Source organism: Cebus imitator, unplaced genomic scaffold (genome assembly GCF_001604975.1).
Source record: "Cebus imitator isolate Cc_AM_T3 unplaced genomic scaffold, Cebus_imitator-1.0 Scaffold216, whole genome shotgun sequence".
NCBI lineage: Eukaryota > Metazoa > Chordata > Mammalia > Primates > Cebidae > Cebus > Cebus imitator.
This window is the reverse complement of record NW_016107531.1, coordinates 1,662,976-1,679,153: the sequence shown is the minus strand read 5'-3', so window position 1 is coordinate 1,679,153 and position 16,178 is coordinate 1,662,976. Positions and strand designations below refer to the sequence as shown.

Genomic DNA, 16,178 nt, shown 5'->3' with positions numbered 1-16,178 from the left:
GCTTTTTGTTCCCAGGTGCTCTGTCCCAGGGATTTAGGGCTTTATTTATGAGTTTCCGTTATGCTGCTGCCTTCTTTTGTTTTTTCCTTCAGACCTGCTCTGCCCAGCAAGGAGGCAGCCTAGTCACTGTCTGCCTGTAGAGGCTTTGCTGAGCTGCTGTGGGCTCCGCCCAGCTGCCAAGTGAACTTCCCAGCAGTCCTGTTTATATGGGTGTAGTTAGAACTGCTTTGGCGATGGTGGCCCGCCTCTATTGAGGCGGAGTCTCTCTGCTGTGGCGGGTTGCCTTGGCAACGGCGGGCTGCCTCAGCATTGGCCGGCTACCTCCGTCGTGGCGGGCTGCCTTGGTAATGGCAGACAGCCCCTTCCCCACAGAGCTGTACCATCCCGGGTTCAGCTGCGCTTGCTGTGAAACTCTCAATCCAGAGTTTCTGGTTGCTGTTCTTTTGTGGGGGTGGGACCAGCTGAGCCTGATCGCCTGGCTCCCTGCCTCAGAGCCTTTTTTAAGTTGGTGTTCCAGTTGCCTGTTGAAAAGGCACCGGGGTCTGTTTGCTTTCCCCTGCGGCCACTCACTGCGCTGGCTTAAACAGTGGCACTGAGGTTTGTGGTGCCTTTTTTTTCTTTTTTTGCCCTGGAATCTACTGTCCTGGTTCTCTGCTCAGTCCCCTTTTTAAACAGACGAATGGGCGACTTCCCATGGCTCCAGTCGCCAACCAAAAGGGCACCTGGACTGGTGTATTTTGTACGGAGAACCGCTACTTGGGGGCACCGACAAAGCAGCCGCGGGGCAAAGCAGCGACGCTGGCCGGCACAGCCGCGCTGGCTGAAACAGCCGCGCTGGTGACTTGTAGAGCTCCTCTGCCTGGGAATTTCCTAGTCTGTGGGCAATAAAAATGCGGCGTCCACTCACCCTCTGCGCTTTCACTGGGAGCTGCAATCCTGAGCTGTTCCTAAACGGCCATCTTGGATCCTGTATCCTGACTCCTTTTAATGCAAATTTTAGAGCCAGTTGGCTGTACTTTGATGTAGTGAGTTCCTGATGAAACATAATTTTAAAAACACTGAGGGGAAAAATATATTACGTTTATAAAATAAGACTCTTTGAATCAAAAAATTTCTTGCAGATTACTTCAAAGTGTGAAAATAGTGTTGAGAAATAGGTCAATTATTTGGAGCTGATTTTATCTGATAGCAGCTCCTTGCAAATACCCGTTTAGATTGCAATGTTAACAAAAGCAAGGAAAGAGCTTTGAAGAATGTCTACATCATTTGTTTATAAACAGCTATATTGATTTAGGGGGTGTTTTGTTCTTACTACTTATTATTTCCTTCAGGAAATAGCTAAATTGGAAATGTGATGAATCTTAAATGGTTTAGAGTTGATTCTAAAAGTAACCATAGCAGTGTAGAAAATTATGATCTCTCAAGGAATAAAAATTAGGTATTCTAACACTTCTGGTAAGTAAGAAAACATTTGGAGACATTTTAAGAAAATTTACCCAGACTTCTAACATGTGAAATAAATTTTTAGAACTAAGTTATTCCTTCAAATGAGCAGACTTTTTCATTTTCAAAAAGTAAATTATTTGCAAATATAAATTCTAAAGTTTAAAATCAAGACAAGTTATTTCCAGATATCAAATAAACAGGGTAAACTGTTGGATACCTGAAAGGACTTTCAAAAAGAAGTGATCATTGGTCAAAAAAGGTGTTTACTCGGATGCCCCAAAGCCCCTCATTCAGCAAGGTGAGTGAAGGACTCATGTGCTGAGTTGGAGGGCTGCAGGCATCAGGCCCCTCTGCCAGGTGGGTGTGCCCTCACTGCAGTTACTACGTATTGAGTGGGTGCTTTTGTAGGTCAGTCACACACCATCCCTGCCCCTGTGGAGCTCACAGTCTGGTCATGATCACCAGCACTGAACAAGAAACTTCAAGTGAGCTAAGCATTATGAAGGAAAAGGCAAAGGAGCAAATCAAGGAGGCCCTAGCTAGTCTCGGGGAACCAGGAAGGGCTTTCTGGAGGGAAGTAGAGTTCTGAAGGATGAATAAGCTGCGTGAAGAGGTGGGGAGGTAAGCATTTTACACAAAGATGACAACTTGTGCAAGAACCCTAAAGTGGGGAAAAACATGTTTGTTAGAAAAACTGGCTGGAAGTAGAGAATGAGGGGGAGGGTGTTATGTGGAGCAGCTGCAGTGGAAGGGAGGGGAAGATTGCTCAAGGCCTAGATGTGGGAGTGTGGGGGGGAATGGGGAGCCCAAGGCTCTGACCGACCTAGGAGCAGTAGGGAGTCATGAAAGGGTATTAAGCAAGGGCACACTGGGTTGAATTTGCATTGAACACACATCACCTTGGCTGCAGCAAGTGGCTTCGAGATCAGGCTGGAGGAGTGAAGGCCAGTTAGAGGATCCTGTAGAAGCCCATGATGAGTCACTGTATTTCAGAAATTGCCAGGGAGAGGAAAGGCTCTTTAAAAGCAGTTCATTTTAGAGCAAAGCCTTGGAAAGACCTAAAACAGTTGTCAGTGAGTATAACCCTGATATCTGATAAAGACACATAGCATGTCCTTGTCCTCTGGTTTTGAGAATCCATTTGTGCATCTTAACTGTGGGCCCCCTTAAAGCAGAGAGGAAAGAGCAAGCACTGGAGGGATCAAGCCAAGGATGCGGCAGAGCTGCTGCTCCCCAGAACGGGGATCTGAGTGGTGGCTGTTGCCCCCTTGATGCCACCCCAAGACCAAGGTGCAATAGTTCCCTTATCAGGATTAGCAACAGTGTTAACTGGCTGTCCCCACATTAGCCAGCATATAATGCCTAACTGAAAAAATTCCATTCCCCATACAGGAAATCCAGCCTTTTTTTCATTTCCCCACCCCACGTTTCCAAGGTTCCCCAAGGAACACTCATTTGTTCCACAGATCCATCCTGGTTGTTGCTTGGTGCCTCAGCCAGCTGCCTGGCCACAAACTTCTCAGACTTCTCACTGGTCCCCTCCTGCCTTTCCCAACTGGACCTGTGTGGAACCAGGTTCCTTCCTTAGCTGGAAAAGGAGGTGTCTCTCAGTCCACAAAGCTTAAGGCTGGATTCTGGTCTGCCTGCCCCTGAAGCCATAGCCCCATGCTCCTTTTTCTACACTGCCCTGCTGGCCACATGCTACAGGGGCCAACTTGCTGCCCTCCCTACCCCAAGCCCAGGAATCCTTTGAACAAATCTCTTCCCTGAGTCTAGGCATTCAACCCTCTCTGGGATCCAGCAAGCAAGAAGAAGCTTCCCTCGACCCCAGGCTCTAATATGCTTCCCTTTTGCAGTCTCAGGATTTGTTACCTTAAAATTCACTTTCTGTTTTTGTTTTTTGAGATGGAGTTTCACTCTTTGTTGCCCAGGCTGGAGTGCAGTGGCATGATCTTCACTCACCGCAACCTCTGCCTCCTGAGTTCAAGCAATTCTCCTCTCTCAGCCTCCCAAGTAGCTGGGATTACAGGCACCCGCCACCATGCCTGGATAATTTTTTGTATTTTTAGTAGAGATGGGGTTTCGCTAAAAAGTCACATTTTTTCTGGGACTCCATAATCTTTCTCATTTCTTACAAAAGTCCAGTGGATGTTATTAAAACCCTCATTTTGTCAATGAAGAAAACACAGCTTGACTCATGACTTACCCAACATCATATCCCAGGCGGATACCAAGTTTAACTCAAGATCTCTTGCTTACTGCTAGAGTTCCACCCAGCCTCTTAACTTATGCATCCTCCTTTTAATATCTCCATCTCCATGGAAATAAACAGTGGAAGGAAAACGTGGGGGTCAAGAAAGGAGCACTAGGGAGAAAGGCTTGTTTCCTGCATGCTTGGCTGCCCAGGGCGGGAGAACCTTGTCCCATTTGTCCTTTCTGGGACAAAGGGAGCATCTGCAGTCAGCTTTTCTCTGGGTCAGAAAGTTTTGTCTGACCCTGCAAAACGAGGTAAGAACATAAACTCATTTTGTGCAAGAAAAACTGTTTTCATGGTAGGAATCTTTGTACTCATTAGGATGACTATTCCTCTTTGACTTCCTTGAGTTTTTTTGGATTTCTAATTAGAAACTAACACTAATTACAAAAAGTCATGTTTATTGTTTTACTGTGTGACCGCACTGCATTATCTCATTTAATCCTCCCAACACTCCTTCCTTTGAGGGAGGCATTATTTTTAACTTATTTCCTAGCTGCAAAATATGAACAAGATTCATGTTAAAGTTCATATACTAGTAAATGGTGAGATCCATGCTTATACCCAGGTCTGACTCCAGTGCCCCAACCACTAACCTCAGAATATGCCATATGTTCCCCAGAACAGGCCTTTAACCTCTGGGAAAAACCACAGCTGAGAAGGAAATTATCTGTAGGGACTCTTCCTGTGTGGAACAAGGAGACTTCCTGGTGGGAGGTCCTGGAGAAGCACATTGGCTCATGGGCAGGGACCGAGTAGATTGAGTGGACACTGGTCTTCTACTGACAAATTCTTATTGTATCCTTGTACCAGGCTGGCCCTAATAAAGAAAAGGATTGGAGCAAAGGAAAGACTGGGGAGCTTCTGCATCTTCAGGACCAACCTGGGGCCATTGGAATGTCTCCTTGCATTGTTGCAGAGAGAAATAGTTAGGACGATAGTCCTGAGAACCTAAAGATTTTGTGTAGTAGACCACTTTTCAGATGGCCCCCGATGATTTTTTTTTTTTTTTTGAGACTGAGTCTCGCATTGTCACCTGGGCTGGAGTGCAATGGAGCAATCTCGGCTCACTGCAACCTCTGCCTTCCAGGTTCAAGCTATTCTCCTGCCTCAGCCTCCGGAGTGGCTGGGATTACAGGTGCCTGCCACCATGCCCAGCTAATTTTTTGCACTATTAGTAGAGACAGAGTTTCACTATGTTGGCCAGGCTGGTCTTGAACCCTGTCTCGTGATCCGTCCGCCTTGGCCTTCCAAAGTGCTGGTGTTACAGGCGTGAGCCTCCATGCCCAGCCGATGGCCCCTAATGATTTCTGTTCCCTGTTATCATATCCTTGTATAATCCCTTCCCCTTAAGTGTAGGCAGAATATAGTGATTTGCTTCTAACAAATATGACAAGTAATGGGCTGTCCCTTCCAAGATTAGATAATTAAAGACTATCCCTTTTATGTTCAGTGCTTTCCCTTTCTTACTCTCTTTTGGATCATTCATCTTGGAGGACTCCAGCTGCTCTGTGTTTGGCAGTCTAGGCCCATGTGGCATGGGATTGAGACCTGCCAACAACCATGTGAGGGAGTTTGGAAGAAGATTCTGCTTAAAAGGCGAGCCTTCAGATGAGACTGCAGCCCCAGCCAACAGCTCAACTGAAGTCTCATCAGAGACCTTAGCCAGAGACACACAGCTGAGATGCCCAAATTCCCAATCCACAGAAACTGCAAGATAATAAATGTTTATTGTAAGAGGATAAGTTTTGGAATAATTTGTCACACGGCAATGGATAATGAGCACATTGCACCAACCTTTATCACTACCCCACATTTATTACTTTGTTGACCAATCTGTATTGGGACAAAATCAGCTGTAAAACTCAACACATAAAGAACTGTAACATTGACCTCTAGGGCAGCAGCAAGTGCTGGACTCTCTCAAAAGCTAGTTTTGAGGTGGGGGATTCAATAGGCTAGAGAGGGTGGTTGCTGCTTTGAGAGGTGAAGAGTTCTTGCAGTTCTGTAAGGAAGATGGGTGCCTGGGGATGACTGATGAGGGTCTGAGAGGGCCTGGAAGGCTACCCTCAGGAAGCCTGTCATTCTTTGATGGAGTGTACAGTGGGCTGCTGAGTACTCAGGGGAAACCAGGATATATCCTTTTTTGTGACCATTCAGAAAGGCATTTGGTGCCCACTCATTTTTTAAAAAACTTAAAAATTACAAAAGTAACATATTGCTTGTTAAAAATTATGTGAATCATTTTTACTTAATTCACATAAAAGAATTTTGTAAAGTAAAAAGTGAATGTGCCATTCTTCTCCCGCTTGCCAGAGGCAGCCAGTGTTTGCAGTGGGTGTGTATGCTTCCAGACATTCTAATCCAGAAATCCAAATGGACGTGCCTGTGGAGGGTACATGATACTGTGCTTTTTAATCAAAGTGGGAACCTTTTACATGTATTGTTTTGCACATGTAAACTGTCAGAGATATTGTATAGCGGCAGTAAATCTAGAACTCCCTTGTTCTTTCTGGTAGCTTTTTGGCACTCACAGATGTATGGGCAGTGTGTTGGATGTCATCTGGATGAGTGCTGATTTTTCTAGCTGTGCCCCAACTGATAAATATTTAGGCTGTTTCTAGTTTTCCCTTTTACATATACAAGTTGAATATACCTAATCTGAAAATCCAAAATCTAAAACATTTTAAGAGTCAACATGATGCTCAAAGAAAAGCTTCATTGGAGTATTTTTGGATTTCAGATTTTCAGATTAGGTTTGCTCAACAGGTGAGTATAATGCAGATATTCAAAACTCTGAAAAAATCTGAAATTTGGAAGATTTCTGGTCCCAAGCATTTTGGATAAGGGATTGCTGTAGCCTGTAGCGTAGTGGGGAGCTCCCTTATCTGTGTCCTTACGCTCCTATTAGAGCACTTCTGAAACACTGAGTGCTGGAAGTGGAATTGCTAGGGCAAAGACTCTGTAACTTCACAGTGCCTACTGCTGGCATGCCCTCTGAAATGCGTGCAGTTATATTTCCACAAACAGGATATTAGTATGCCTATATTTTCTACTCTTACTGACGCTGGATATTATCCGCCATGTTTTATTTATGCTAAAATGATAGGCACAAGATGGCATTTTAAAAAAATATACGTTTCTCTGTGGCCCCAGCCAGGCCTTCTGGCCTCCCATCCAACTGATAAGCCACCCCTTGCCCTTGCTTCTGCTTCCTGAGTATCTATCCGTATTCCCTCTCCCTGTGCCCCCAGCACACACCGCACTGCCCTGATTGATGAAGAAGGCTGCCTTGCTCTTGGGTTCCTCTGGAGAGGAGGCTGACCTAAATCCATCCCCTGCACACTTGCCTGGGGCTTAGTCAACATTCCAGGCTTGGAGAAGGCTGTGTGCTTCTTTTAATCCTTTTCCCTTGTTGAGATGACTAGGGCGTAGGCGTCTGTCATCACATGGCTTCAGATGGGAATTCTAATTTCACTCCCTCCACATTAACTATCCTTCTAGGCTCTGGGTCATTCCCAGCTCTGCTGAGGCTTATGGCAAATGTGTCCTGTCCTTCCTAGCCCAAGGAGCCCTCTCCTGGTACTGTGAGATGCCTTTCAGCTTCAGGATATGATGCAGCTGTGGGAAAGGGAAGATTCCTTGACCAGCCTGTGGAGCTGGATTTATTAATATCATGACCATGCAAGCACGGCATGGGACAGGCAGATGGCCCACCCACCTACGAGGTGCTGCATGTGGCAGAGCTGTGGGAGTGCTGTGCAGATGGGAGAGATTGTCTGTGTCTAGGCTCCCAGTGTGAGCTGAGCTGGCCCAGGATGGCCATTCAGGAGAGACAGGGATACTTGAATGTCTCAGGGATTGTTGGTATCAAAACATCATGTCTACAGGGGCAGAATCCCAGGCTAGGACTGTTTCAGGCCTGACTCTGGGGTCTGAGAGAGACCTGTAAGCAAGCGCCAGGCCTGGAGGCATGGATATGGGAGATGAACCACCACTACTGGAACCCAGTTATCAGATGATGAGGACTAGGGTTTGAACCAGATAGATCTGGTCATCTGGTGACTGCCAGAGCATCCACAAGTAGGATGTTCAGAGTACCAAAGCAGGGAGCTGATGAGTCTGTAGGCTGTAGGACAAATGGCAAGAAGAAGAGGAGCTGCAGGTCTGGCAAAGGATTGGTAGGCCCACGGAGCTGCGAAACATTCTCCAGCACTTTCCCGTATTATTCGGTGTCCACTGTTTGAGATAAATGTGGCAGACAGCTATGGACTAGCTTCCTGACATCTAGGGACCTTCTGATACCAAGCTGCTGCTGCTGCACAGGCGGGCTGGCTGGCTGGCCACCTAACATATCCACTCCTATGGGCAGAAGGCTCCATAGCACTGTGATTCTCAGACATATTACTGAGCGATATGGGGTGACATAGGAGCTGTAGTGTGATCTCACCTCCTCCCTGGGTATAGTGATTGATGCTGTAGAGGCAGGAGCTCAGGAATCAGACTGGCCCGAGTTCACATTCTGAGTGTCAGGCTGCATGCACTTGGGCAGATCACTCACCTCTCTGATGAAAGTTTTCTATTATGTTGAAGAGAGAGTAATTATAGAATCCACCTTATAGAGTTGTTGTGAGAATTCGAAGAGCCATGCATACTTCCTGGCACATGGAAAACACTCTATAGTTGGTGGCTATTATTAGTGCTATCCAGATGAAAATAGAGCTAAGAAGACCCTATGAATGAGAACCCTCTTGCCCCCTGTGTCTAGAGAGACTATGGAGAAACACAGCATACCCAGGAAGGGCAGTGTACCCAGGAAGAGGTCCATCTGGGCATAGCCAGGTGTCACGTTAGTTAGCCACCTGGCCCTAGAAGGGTTGGATATGATTTCTGGGATAGTGCAGGGGTCAGCAGCAGAGGGGCTGGGGAATAGGATCCCATCTGGTGAGTAATGTCTGGCTGGCAAAATATGGTCCTGGAGAGGATGGGGACCAATAACGTCTGGAGTGTAGCCAAGATACCTTTCTGGATATAGACCCAGCCTGTGACCCCTCCTTCTCTGGGAATCTGGGAACTTCCCCTGCATGCCAGCAACAGTGTTCCTTCTACCTAGCTCTGCTCCAAGGCCAGAGCCATAGAGTTGGGGTGGATACCCAGCCCCAACTGGGCCAATTGGATTTTCTACCTGGGAGCCAGCATTGGATTGTAGATGTGCTGGCACTCAGACCAGGAGAACATGAGCTGAGAAATGTCATCTGGTGCCATGTGCCAGAACAAGTACGGAGAATAGTCCACAGATGGATGCATGATGAGAAGCAGAGAAAGAGACTCTGCAGGAAAGGGAAAGGGGAAAGGAAAGAGCAAGGGAGAGGAGCTGAGAAAGTTGCTGCCTTGCATCTTGAAGGCTTTCCAGGCAATTTCTGGTTCTTGGCCCTTGTAAGGCCCAGCTGTGTCCCTGCCCGTGGACTTGGGGAGATACCTCGTGTCCTTATGTAACCAGCTTATTAAATGAGTTGGACTCAATCAGGTGTAAGAAGAAACCAACCTCATTTTTCCCCCAGTGTCCTTTTGAGCCTACTCTGTGGACTTTTCTTTTCCCAGTCAAAGCTGAAAACTTAGCAGGTCCCTTGGTCTTTCAGGTGTTGGGCATGAAACAGCCCAATAGTCCCTCATTCCAGACAGTCCAGTGTAGTAATTGCAAGTCTGGACTCTTAAAGCTGACCAGCTGTGGAGGCCTGGATTGGGGGAAGACACATGGTCAACTTGTTTGTTTTGAGACAGGGTCTCTCTCTCTCTCTCTCTCTTTTTTTTTTTTTTTTTTTCCCACCTGGAGTGCAGTGGCATGATCTTGGCTCACTGTAGCCTTTGCCTCCCACCTCAGCTTCTTGAGTAGCTAGGACCACAGTTGCATGCCACCATGCCAAGCTTTTTTTTTTTTTTTTTTTTCGTAGAGATGGGGGTTTCACCATGTTGCCTGGGCTTGTTTCAAACTCCTGGGCTCAAGCAGTCGTCCGACCTCGGCCTCCCAAAGTTCTGGGAGGTGTGAGCCACAGCACCTGGCCAACACACAGTCAGCTTCTTTGCTGGATCCCTGCCAGTTCCATTGCCTCCCCAAACTTCACTGAGTTTTCTGGCCCTTGGGAACAGGGCAGGAAGAAGTAAGAGAGAAGGGCCCATCTTTCATAGCTGTTGGTAACTCAGAGCTTGTACCCTGTGGGTATGCCAGATGCTCATGCAAGCAACCCAGCTCTGTCTTTCCCCCTTTTGGCTGCTGCTGCTTCAGAATCTCCCTTTGGGCACCTCTGACTCAGGTCCTTTGATGCAGTAATTTATAACTCCCTCCCTGGCTCTTGTATTTCCTGCCCTGTCTCTGCCCTCACCATCTAGGCAGCCCTCTGATCCTAGGAAGCCTGAATTTGTGCCTCAGTGGGCTGGCCTTGTGCTGTCAGCGTGGGCCCCTCTTCTCACTGCTCTGTGCCCCTGGCCCTAAGTCAGACAGGAGTGCTTATGCCCTCCCTTGTCAGGCTGTGGGAATGATCCCTTGAAGTCCCTCTCACTTGACTGAAAGTGTCAGGAACATGTGAAGGACAGTTGATTCCCCCGTCCAAAGGACCTTCTTTCTGTACTTCTCACACAGCTTCAGGGAAGCCATCAACTAATACTGGAGAGCCAGTGCGAGGCCATGCCCTTTGCAAAGATGATGTCACAGCTTTTATCTTGTCTTTAGCCTTTGGAGTCTCAGATAAAACTGAGGCAGAAAGAGTGTCTTAAACATGTTGTTACACTTAAAAACTTCCCTTGTTTTGCTTAATCTAGTCATGTGGGTTTCTCTTACTATAACCAGAGTTTTGACAAGTTTGTGTGAAACAGATGAGGGGGTCTTGGGAGATTAGAGAGGACACCTTGAACCCCCTAAGAGTGGCTGTGAACTGTGAACATGGTATACTCCCATTACCATTGTTTTCAGTAATTTGAAGGTTTCTCTTTTAGTCTTGCTCAAATCGGCAAAATTTGGGGAAGGGAGTCTTGTTCAGTGTCGCTTGCTCAGAAAACATCACTGTCTTCTGGCCCTGTTCCCCACACAAGTCCAGCAGCTGGGTGCCCCTTGCCCCCCAAGTGACCAAGGTATTGGCTAAAACTGGGATACAGGGGTTTGGCTGGGGCAGGAGAAAGTCTGGGATTCATCGACTTCCTTTTGGGTCTGCAAATGCAATGCACCCACCATGGAGAACTTAGTAGGACTCCTGTGATTGTAGGCCTTAAAAGGTCACGATGGGATAGGAGAGGATGGTCTGGTTGGCCAGTCTCTAGGATGCTGACTGGCTGTCTTTGCTGGCAAGTAGAGCAATTTACTAGGTACCCTGGCTAGGGTGGTTGGACAGAGGCCTCCTGCCGCATGCTCTTCTTCCATGCCACCAGCTTAGTGAGCTGATGACCCCCACCTTTCATTTTCTCCACATCTCTGATGAGCTTATTCTTTCCTCTCCAATAAAGCCTGGGTGTGGTTTGATTAAGATTCAGTCTTGGGTACTAAGATGGGGTTTGGGAGAAGTAGCCAGTATCACAGCCTGCTTTCATTTGAATCCTAACTAGTTTAGAAAAAGGGTGGCTCTGCGGTATCCAGCATGGCTTCCCAGAGCTCTCTGTTTGGGATTTTGGAGCCAAGACCAGTGACCAGTAAGGCTGGACCTTGTTTTCCTTTGCCCTTGTTCCCTATGTCCCACACACTCCACTCCAGGTGTGTGTGGAGGGGTGACTGGTCTGGGACAAGACTGAGATATTTTCTTCAAATACCATTCAGATTCCACTGTGATCCTAACAACTGACTAGGGGCTTAGGAGAAAGGGAGTTGAGAACTCTGACTTGGTGCCTGACACCTAGCACCTTCTGGATTAATTGCTGCCGGCGCATTCTTACCAGCAGTCTGACTTCAAGTGTCATTTTTGCCTCTTCTGTAAAGTGACAATAATGATCCCTCCTTCACAGAGCTTCTGTGACGGTGACATAAAACACTAAAACACACACACACACACACACACACACACACACACACACACTTGTTTCTAAGCACATGGTAGGCTTCAGTGCATATCAGTGCATCTCTAACTGCAGCTTTCCTAGAAAAAGCTGTCATGTGCTTGTGTCACTTGGTCATTAGGTAGAAGGATTGCTGGGGTCCAGGGTATAAGTGCCTTTACAATTTTGATATATACATTGGCAAGTTACTCTTCAAAAATATGGAGTCAATTTATACATCCATCCATAGTGACACATTTGTCCATTCCCTTGTCAACATGGAGATTGGCTTTTTTCTTCATCTTTGCCAATCTGAGAGGCAACACATGGTGGTTTATCCTTCATTTATAGCACCTCTTTGATTACTGCTGAGGTTGACATCTTGTTTACTGGCCATTTGTGAGTCTTCTTATGTGTACATATACTTTGCCAAGTTTTCTATTACAAGATTTGCATCTTTCTTGATTTGAAAAATGTTTTAGTATAGCATGAATATTCTCTATTTGCTATATATGTTTCAAATATTTTTCTCTTGTTTGATATTTGCCTTTTAATCTTGGTCATGTTTTTTTTTTTTTGTTTTTGGAAAGCAGAAAATTTGAGTTTTGAGAAAAGTTGTATCTTTTAGTCTTTTCCTTTAGGTTTTGGGGTTTCCTCTTATGCCTAGAATTACTTCCCCGACCCACAGATTTGCTTTACAAAGAGACAGTTCTGGCGGCTAGTGTGGAAGTTGGATTGGAATGACAGAGATGGAGGCTCCTGGTCTGGAGCCTGTTGTGGTAGTTGAAGGGAGAAGAGATGAGATCTTATGCTAAGGCAGGCAAGATGGCTTGGCCTAGAGGGATGGATTGTCCTTGGCAGGGGAAGGGAGGAGTTCTTGTTTTTGATCTGAGCAATGGAGTAACTGGTGCCATTTGGTGAAAGGTACCAGACCTGGAAGACAGGTGTGGCAGGTGTTAAGTGCACTGCCCGTGAGGTGCTTAGAGGACATCTTGTGGAGATATCCAGGACCCAGCTGGTTGTGAGGGAGTGGAGCTTCAGAGAGCCATCTTGGCATGAAGTACTTTTGTGGTACTTCTGAGGGTATAGGTGAAAACCAGAGATAGGGAGAATGTGATTTAAATGATTTTGGTGTGTGTCCTGGTGCCAAATCTCTTCCTGGTTTTACTTAAAGAGACTCTGATATGGGAGGCTCCAGGAAGGCGTTCTAAAACAGTAACACATAGTGTAGATACATCCAAATAGCACTGATGGCTTTTATTGCAGATTCATGTCACAAGGATAATCTGGGAATATATTTTTTAAAAACCCTCCCTTTTATATACACAAAACATGCTACATGGTACACTTGTGAGAAATGCTGAGGTAATAGGCACACACCCAGACATGGACAGTACCAAACATCCAACATCTCACACAGCCTGGCCCACGTGCCCATGGGAAGGGTCTCACCTTCTTGACTCATTCCTTGCCCCTCCTTGGCAATAGTCCTGGGAGTGCTGAGGCTGACACTTCGTGGCCAACAGGACTCAGAAAGCCACCATACCGCAGTGCATCAACTGAGGGGTCTGTGGCCCCTGATGATTCAGCAACTCATGAGAAGTGGCCCATTTTCATTTTTGTGGCACTTGTTCTCCAGGAAAGTATAGTTTGGAGATGAGATGCAGACTAGTCAGCTGGAGAGCGTGAACCTCTGGTCTGTAGCCAGCTGGGGGCTCTGGTGATCTGATGACTTCTGTCAACCGATTATCTCCTGGCCAGATAGGTTATTATTTGTGTGAAGACTAAAATGACATGTAGGCTAAAGTATGAATGGAAGATACAAAACTGCGAGTACATTATTTATGCAGCTGGTGGAGCTTTTGGCCTGGCCCTCCCTTCCCAACCAGAAACCTGGAGCTCAGAGTGTTTCCTACTCAGAAGCTGAGGAATCTTGCCTGGAAAGAAGGGGCTGTGCCACAGAAAAGGCAGGGAGTAGGTAGGCAAGGAGCACAGCAGAGTGAAAAGGGGGCCTTGAACTGCAGTGAGTGGCCAGGGACTGACACACAGAAGGCACTTAATGAAGGCATAAGTGGGTGATGGATGGTGAAAAGTCCTGAGAATGGGGGAAGTATGAAAATGGTGGGGTAGAGATTTTGAAATTTAATTAGGTGCCAAAAGGGGTTCTTAAGAAGCTGGGAACCCCTATGTGAGAGATTAGCATTGTAGACACCCTGGGACAATCCAGGCACACAGATGCCAAGGATGATCCTTTCAATTGAGACCACACAGTCTGTGATCTGTCTGTAGACTCAAGTAATACAACACTAATGAAATGCTTTTCTCCTAAGAGCAAAGCTGCTGGTGACAGCTTTAACATCTGAGAACTGAGTATATGTGTATTTAGGTATCTAAGGCAAACCTATATATGGATCTAGATATATCACGTGATGTATATCTAAATGCATATATATGTATATACATGTATATTATGAAGGTATTTTGCAGTTGTGTTTTTATTGTAGAGACTTAATTTAAAGAAAGTTGTCTGTAGTCCTGTCCTGTCCTGGAGACATGAGGGGCTGTATGGTGTGAAGGAAAGTAGGAGGGACAAAAAACACTGTATCGATTCAGTTCCTTCATCTGCTACAGTGACTTCGGAAAACAGAATCCAGCACCCCTGTCCTCCCAGCCTCAAGATGAACTGGTGAGGAGTTGCTCTTTGTGCTGTGGCCAGTGTGACCAGGGTGGGCTCCTGGCAATGGCCATGAGAAGTCAGGAAGGGGAGCTGGCTTAGTGGAAGGTGTTGGGATTGGGTCGGATCATCATCACCACTTTCTTGAGTGAGTAAGAGCCTCCTCGGAACTCAGCCCAGTAGACTCCATCCTGGTAGCGGCTCCGATAATGGCCCCCGCGGTACCAGACGCCATTGAGGTTGGAATGGGCACAGGCATTATACCACCAGCCTCCCTTCTGGTAATGGGCACAGTTTCCTGCAAGAGAGAAGGCAATGAGAGGGTGTCTGGGAGGAGGCCATTCTACCTGTGTTGATAGTTTTCTTGGGGCCTTCAGCAAAACCCTCTCTGGGAGGCATCTGGAGCAAGAATGCTTGAGGGGTAGACTGTCTCCATGGGTGGCCAGAGGCCATGCTTCAGTCCTGCCTTTGAGGCTCAGCTTTTTTTTTTTTGAGACAGAGTCTCACTCTGTCACCCAGGCTGGAGTGCAGTGGTGTGATCTTGGCTCACTGCAACCTCCACCTCCTCAGTTCAGGCGATTCTTCTGCCTCAGCCTCCCGAGTAGCTGGGACTACAGGCGCGTGCCACCATGCCTAGCTAATTTTTTTTTTTTTTTCATTTTTAGTAGAGATGGGGTTTCACCATCTTGGCCAGGCTAGTCTTGAACTCCTGACCTCATGATCCACCCGCCTCAGCCTTCCAAAGTGCTGGGATTACAGGCATGAGCCACCGCTCCTGGCCAAGGCTCAGCTTTATAAATAACTAGCTGTGTGATCTCAGACAAATGACTTAACCTCTCTCAGCCACTGTATTCTCATCTGTCAAATGAGAATAAAAATGATGCCTGCCACACAGGACAGCTGTGAGGACTGAATGAGGGTGTGTACTTGACACTTAGCCTAGGGCTGGGTGTAAAGGAGACCCCAGGGTAACTCCACACCTTGTGTTCTGATAGGAAACAGAGATGGCCTGAGGTGGGCAGGGAGGGAGAAAAGCTTCTTCTTCGGAATTTTTAGAGTTGAAACTGTTGGATCAGGAGTCTTTATAGAATGGCAAAAAACGTGTTTAAGATGAAATGCTCCTCCAAGTCCTCCCTGGCTTGTATTCCATCTAATTTTTTGTATTACTTCACAAAGGAAAGGTATTTCCATAAAACTCTTGGCATTACCACATCATGCTGAATTTTGCTGCCAAGGACAAGCAGTTCGGAACAACAGTAAAAACTGTGGGAAGGTGCGTGCGGGCATGCAGGGGCAGCGTACTCTGTGGCAGGAGGAGAGGGGCAACCATCTGCCAGCATTGTTCTTAGTGAAGGGGGGGTTGCCAATTTCCTGACTAGGCCGGGGGATGAACCCCGTACTCTGGAGAGGGGCTGCTCCAGTCAGGATTGTGGGTTGGAGGGCCCAACAGAGCAGGTGGCCGAGGCTGTGGGATGAGGTGAGGAGGTTGCACTTAGTCTGAGGCAGAAAGCAAGAGGGGAGGTGCAGCCTAGGTTTTCCCAGAGTTTTTCTGGGGTCTTCTGGGCCATGACTCCAAGCCACAGGGACCAAGTGGCAGTGTTGGACTGTTATAGTAGGGAGAGCCTTGGGCACACCATAACTAGCCTTCTCTTTGCCAGCAGAGGCCCCACACGCTTCCAGGGACAAGGAACTTGCCAGCCACTGATTTTTTTGCTGGCTATATCTGAGTTTTGGCTCGTAGAACACTCTTCCCACTCCCTAAGGAGGTGGCCCTCCAGAAAGGCTGTA

General features: G+C 47.0%; 2 protein-coding genes across 11 annotated transcripts in view; one reads left to right on the top strand and one right to left on the bottom strand.

The window, feature by feature from the left end:
- RALGPS1 (Ral GEF with PH domain and SH3 binding motif 1) overlaps positions 1 to 16,178 on the top strand; it is a 379,879-nt gene that overhangs the window by 219,241 nt on the left and 144,460 nt on the right. The gene's annotated exons all lie outside the window — the stretch shown is intronic.
- ANGPTL2 (angiopoietin like 2) overlaps positions 12,943 to 16,178 on the bottom strand; it is a 35,282-nt gene continuing 32,046 nt past the window's right edge. Inside the window, exon 5 of the mRNA XM_017549122.2 lies at positions 12,943 to 14,688. Within this exon, the coding sequence (XP_017404611.1) occupies positions 14,489 to 14,688 (200 nt within the window). The 3' untranslated portion in view covers positions 12,943 to 14,488. The remainder of the gene's footprint in view (positions 14,689 to 16,178) is intronic.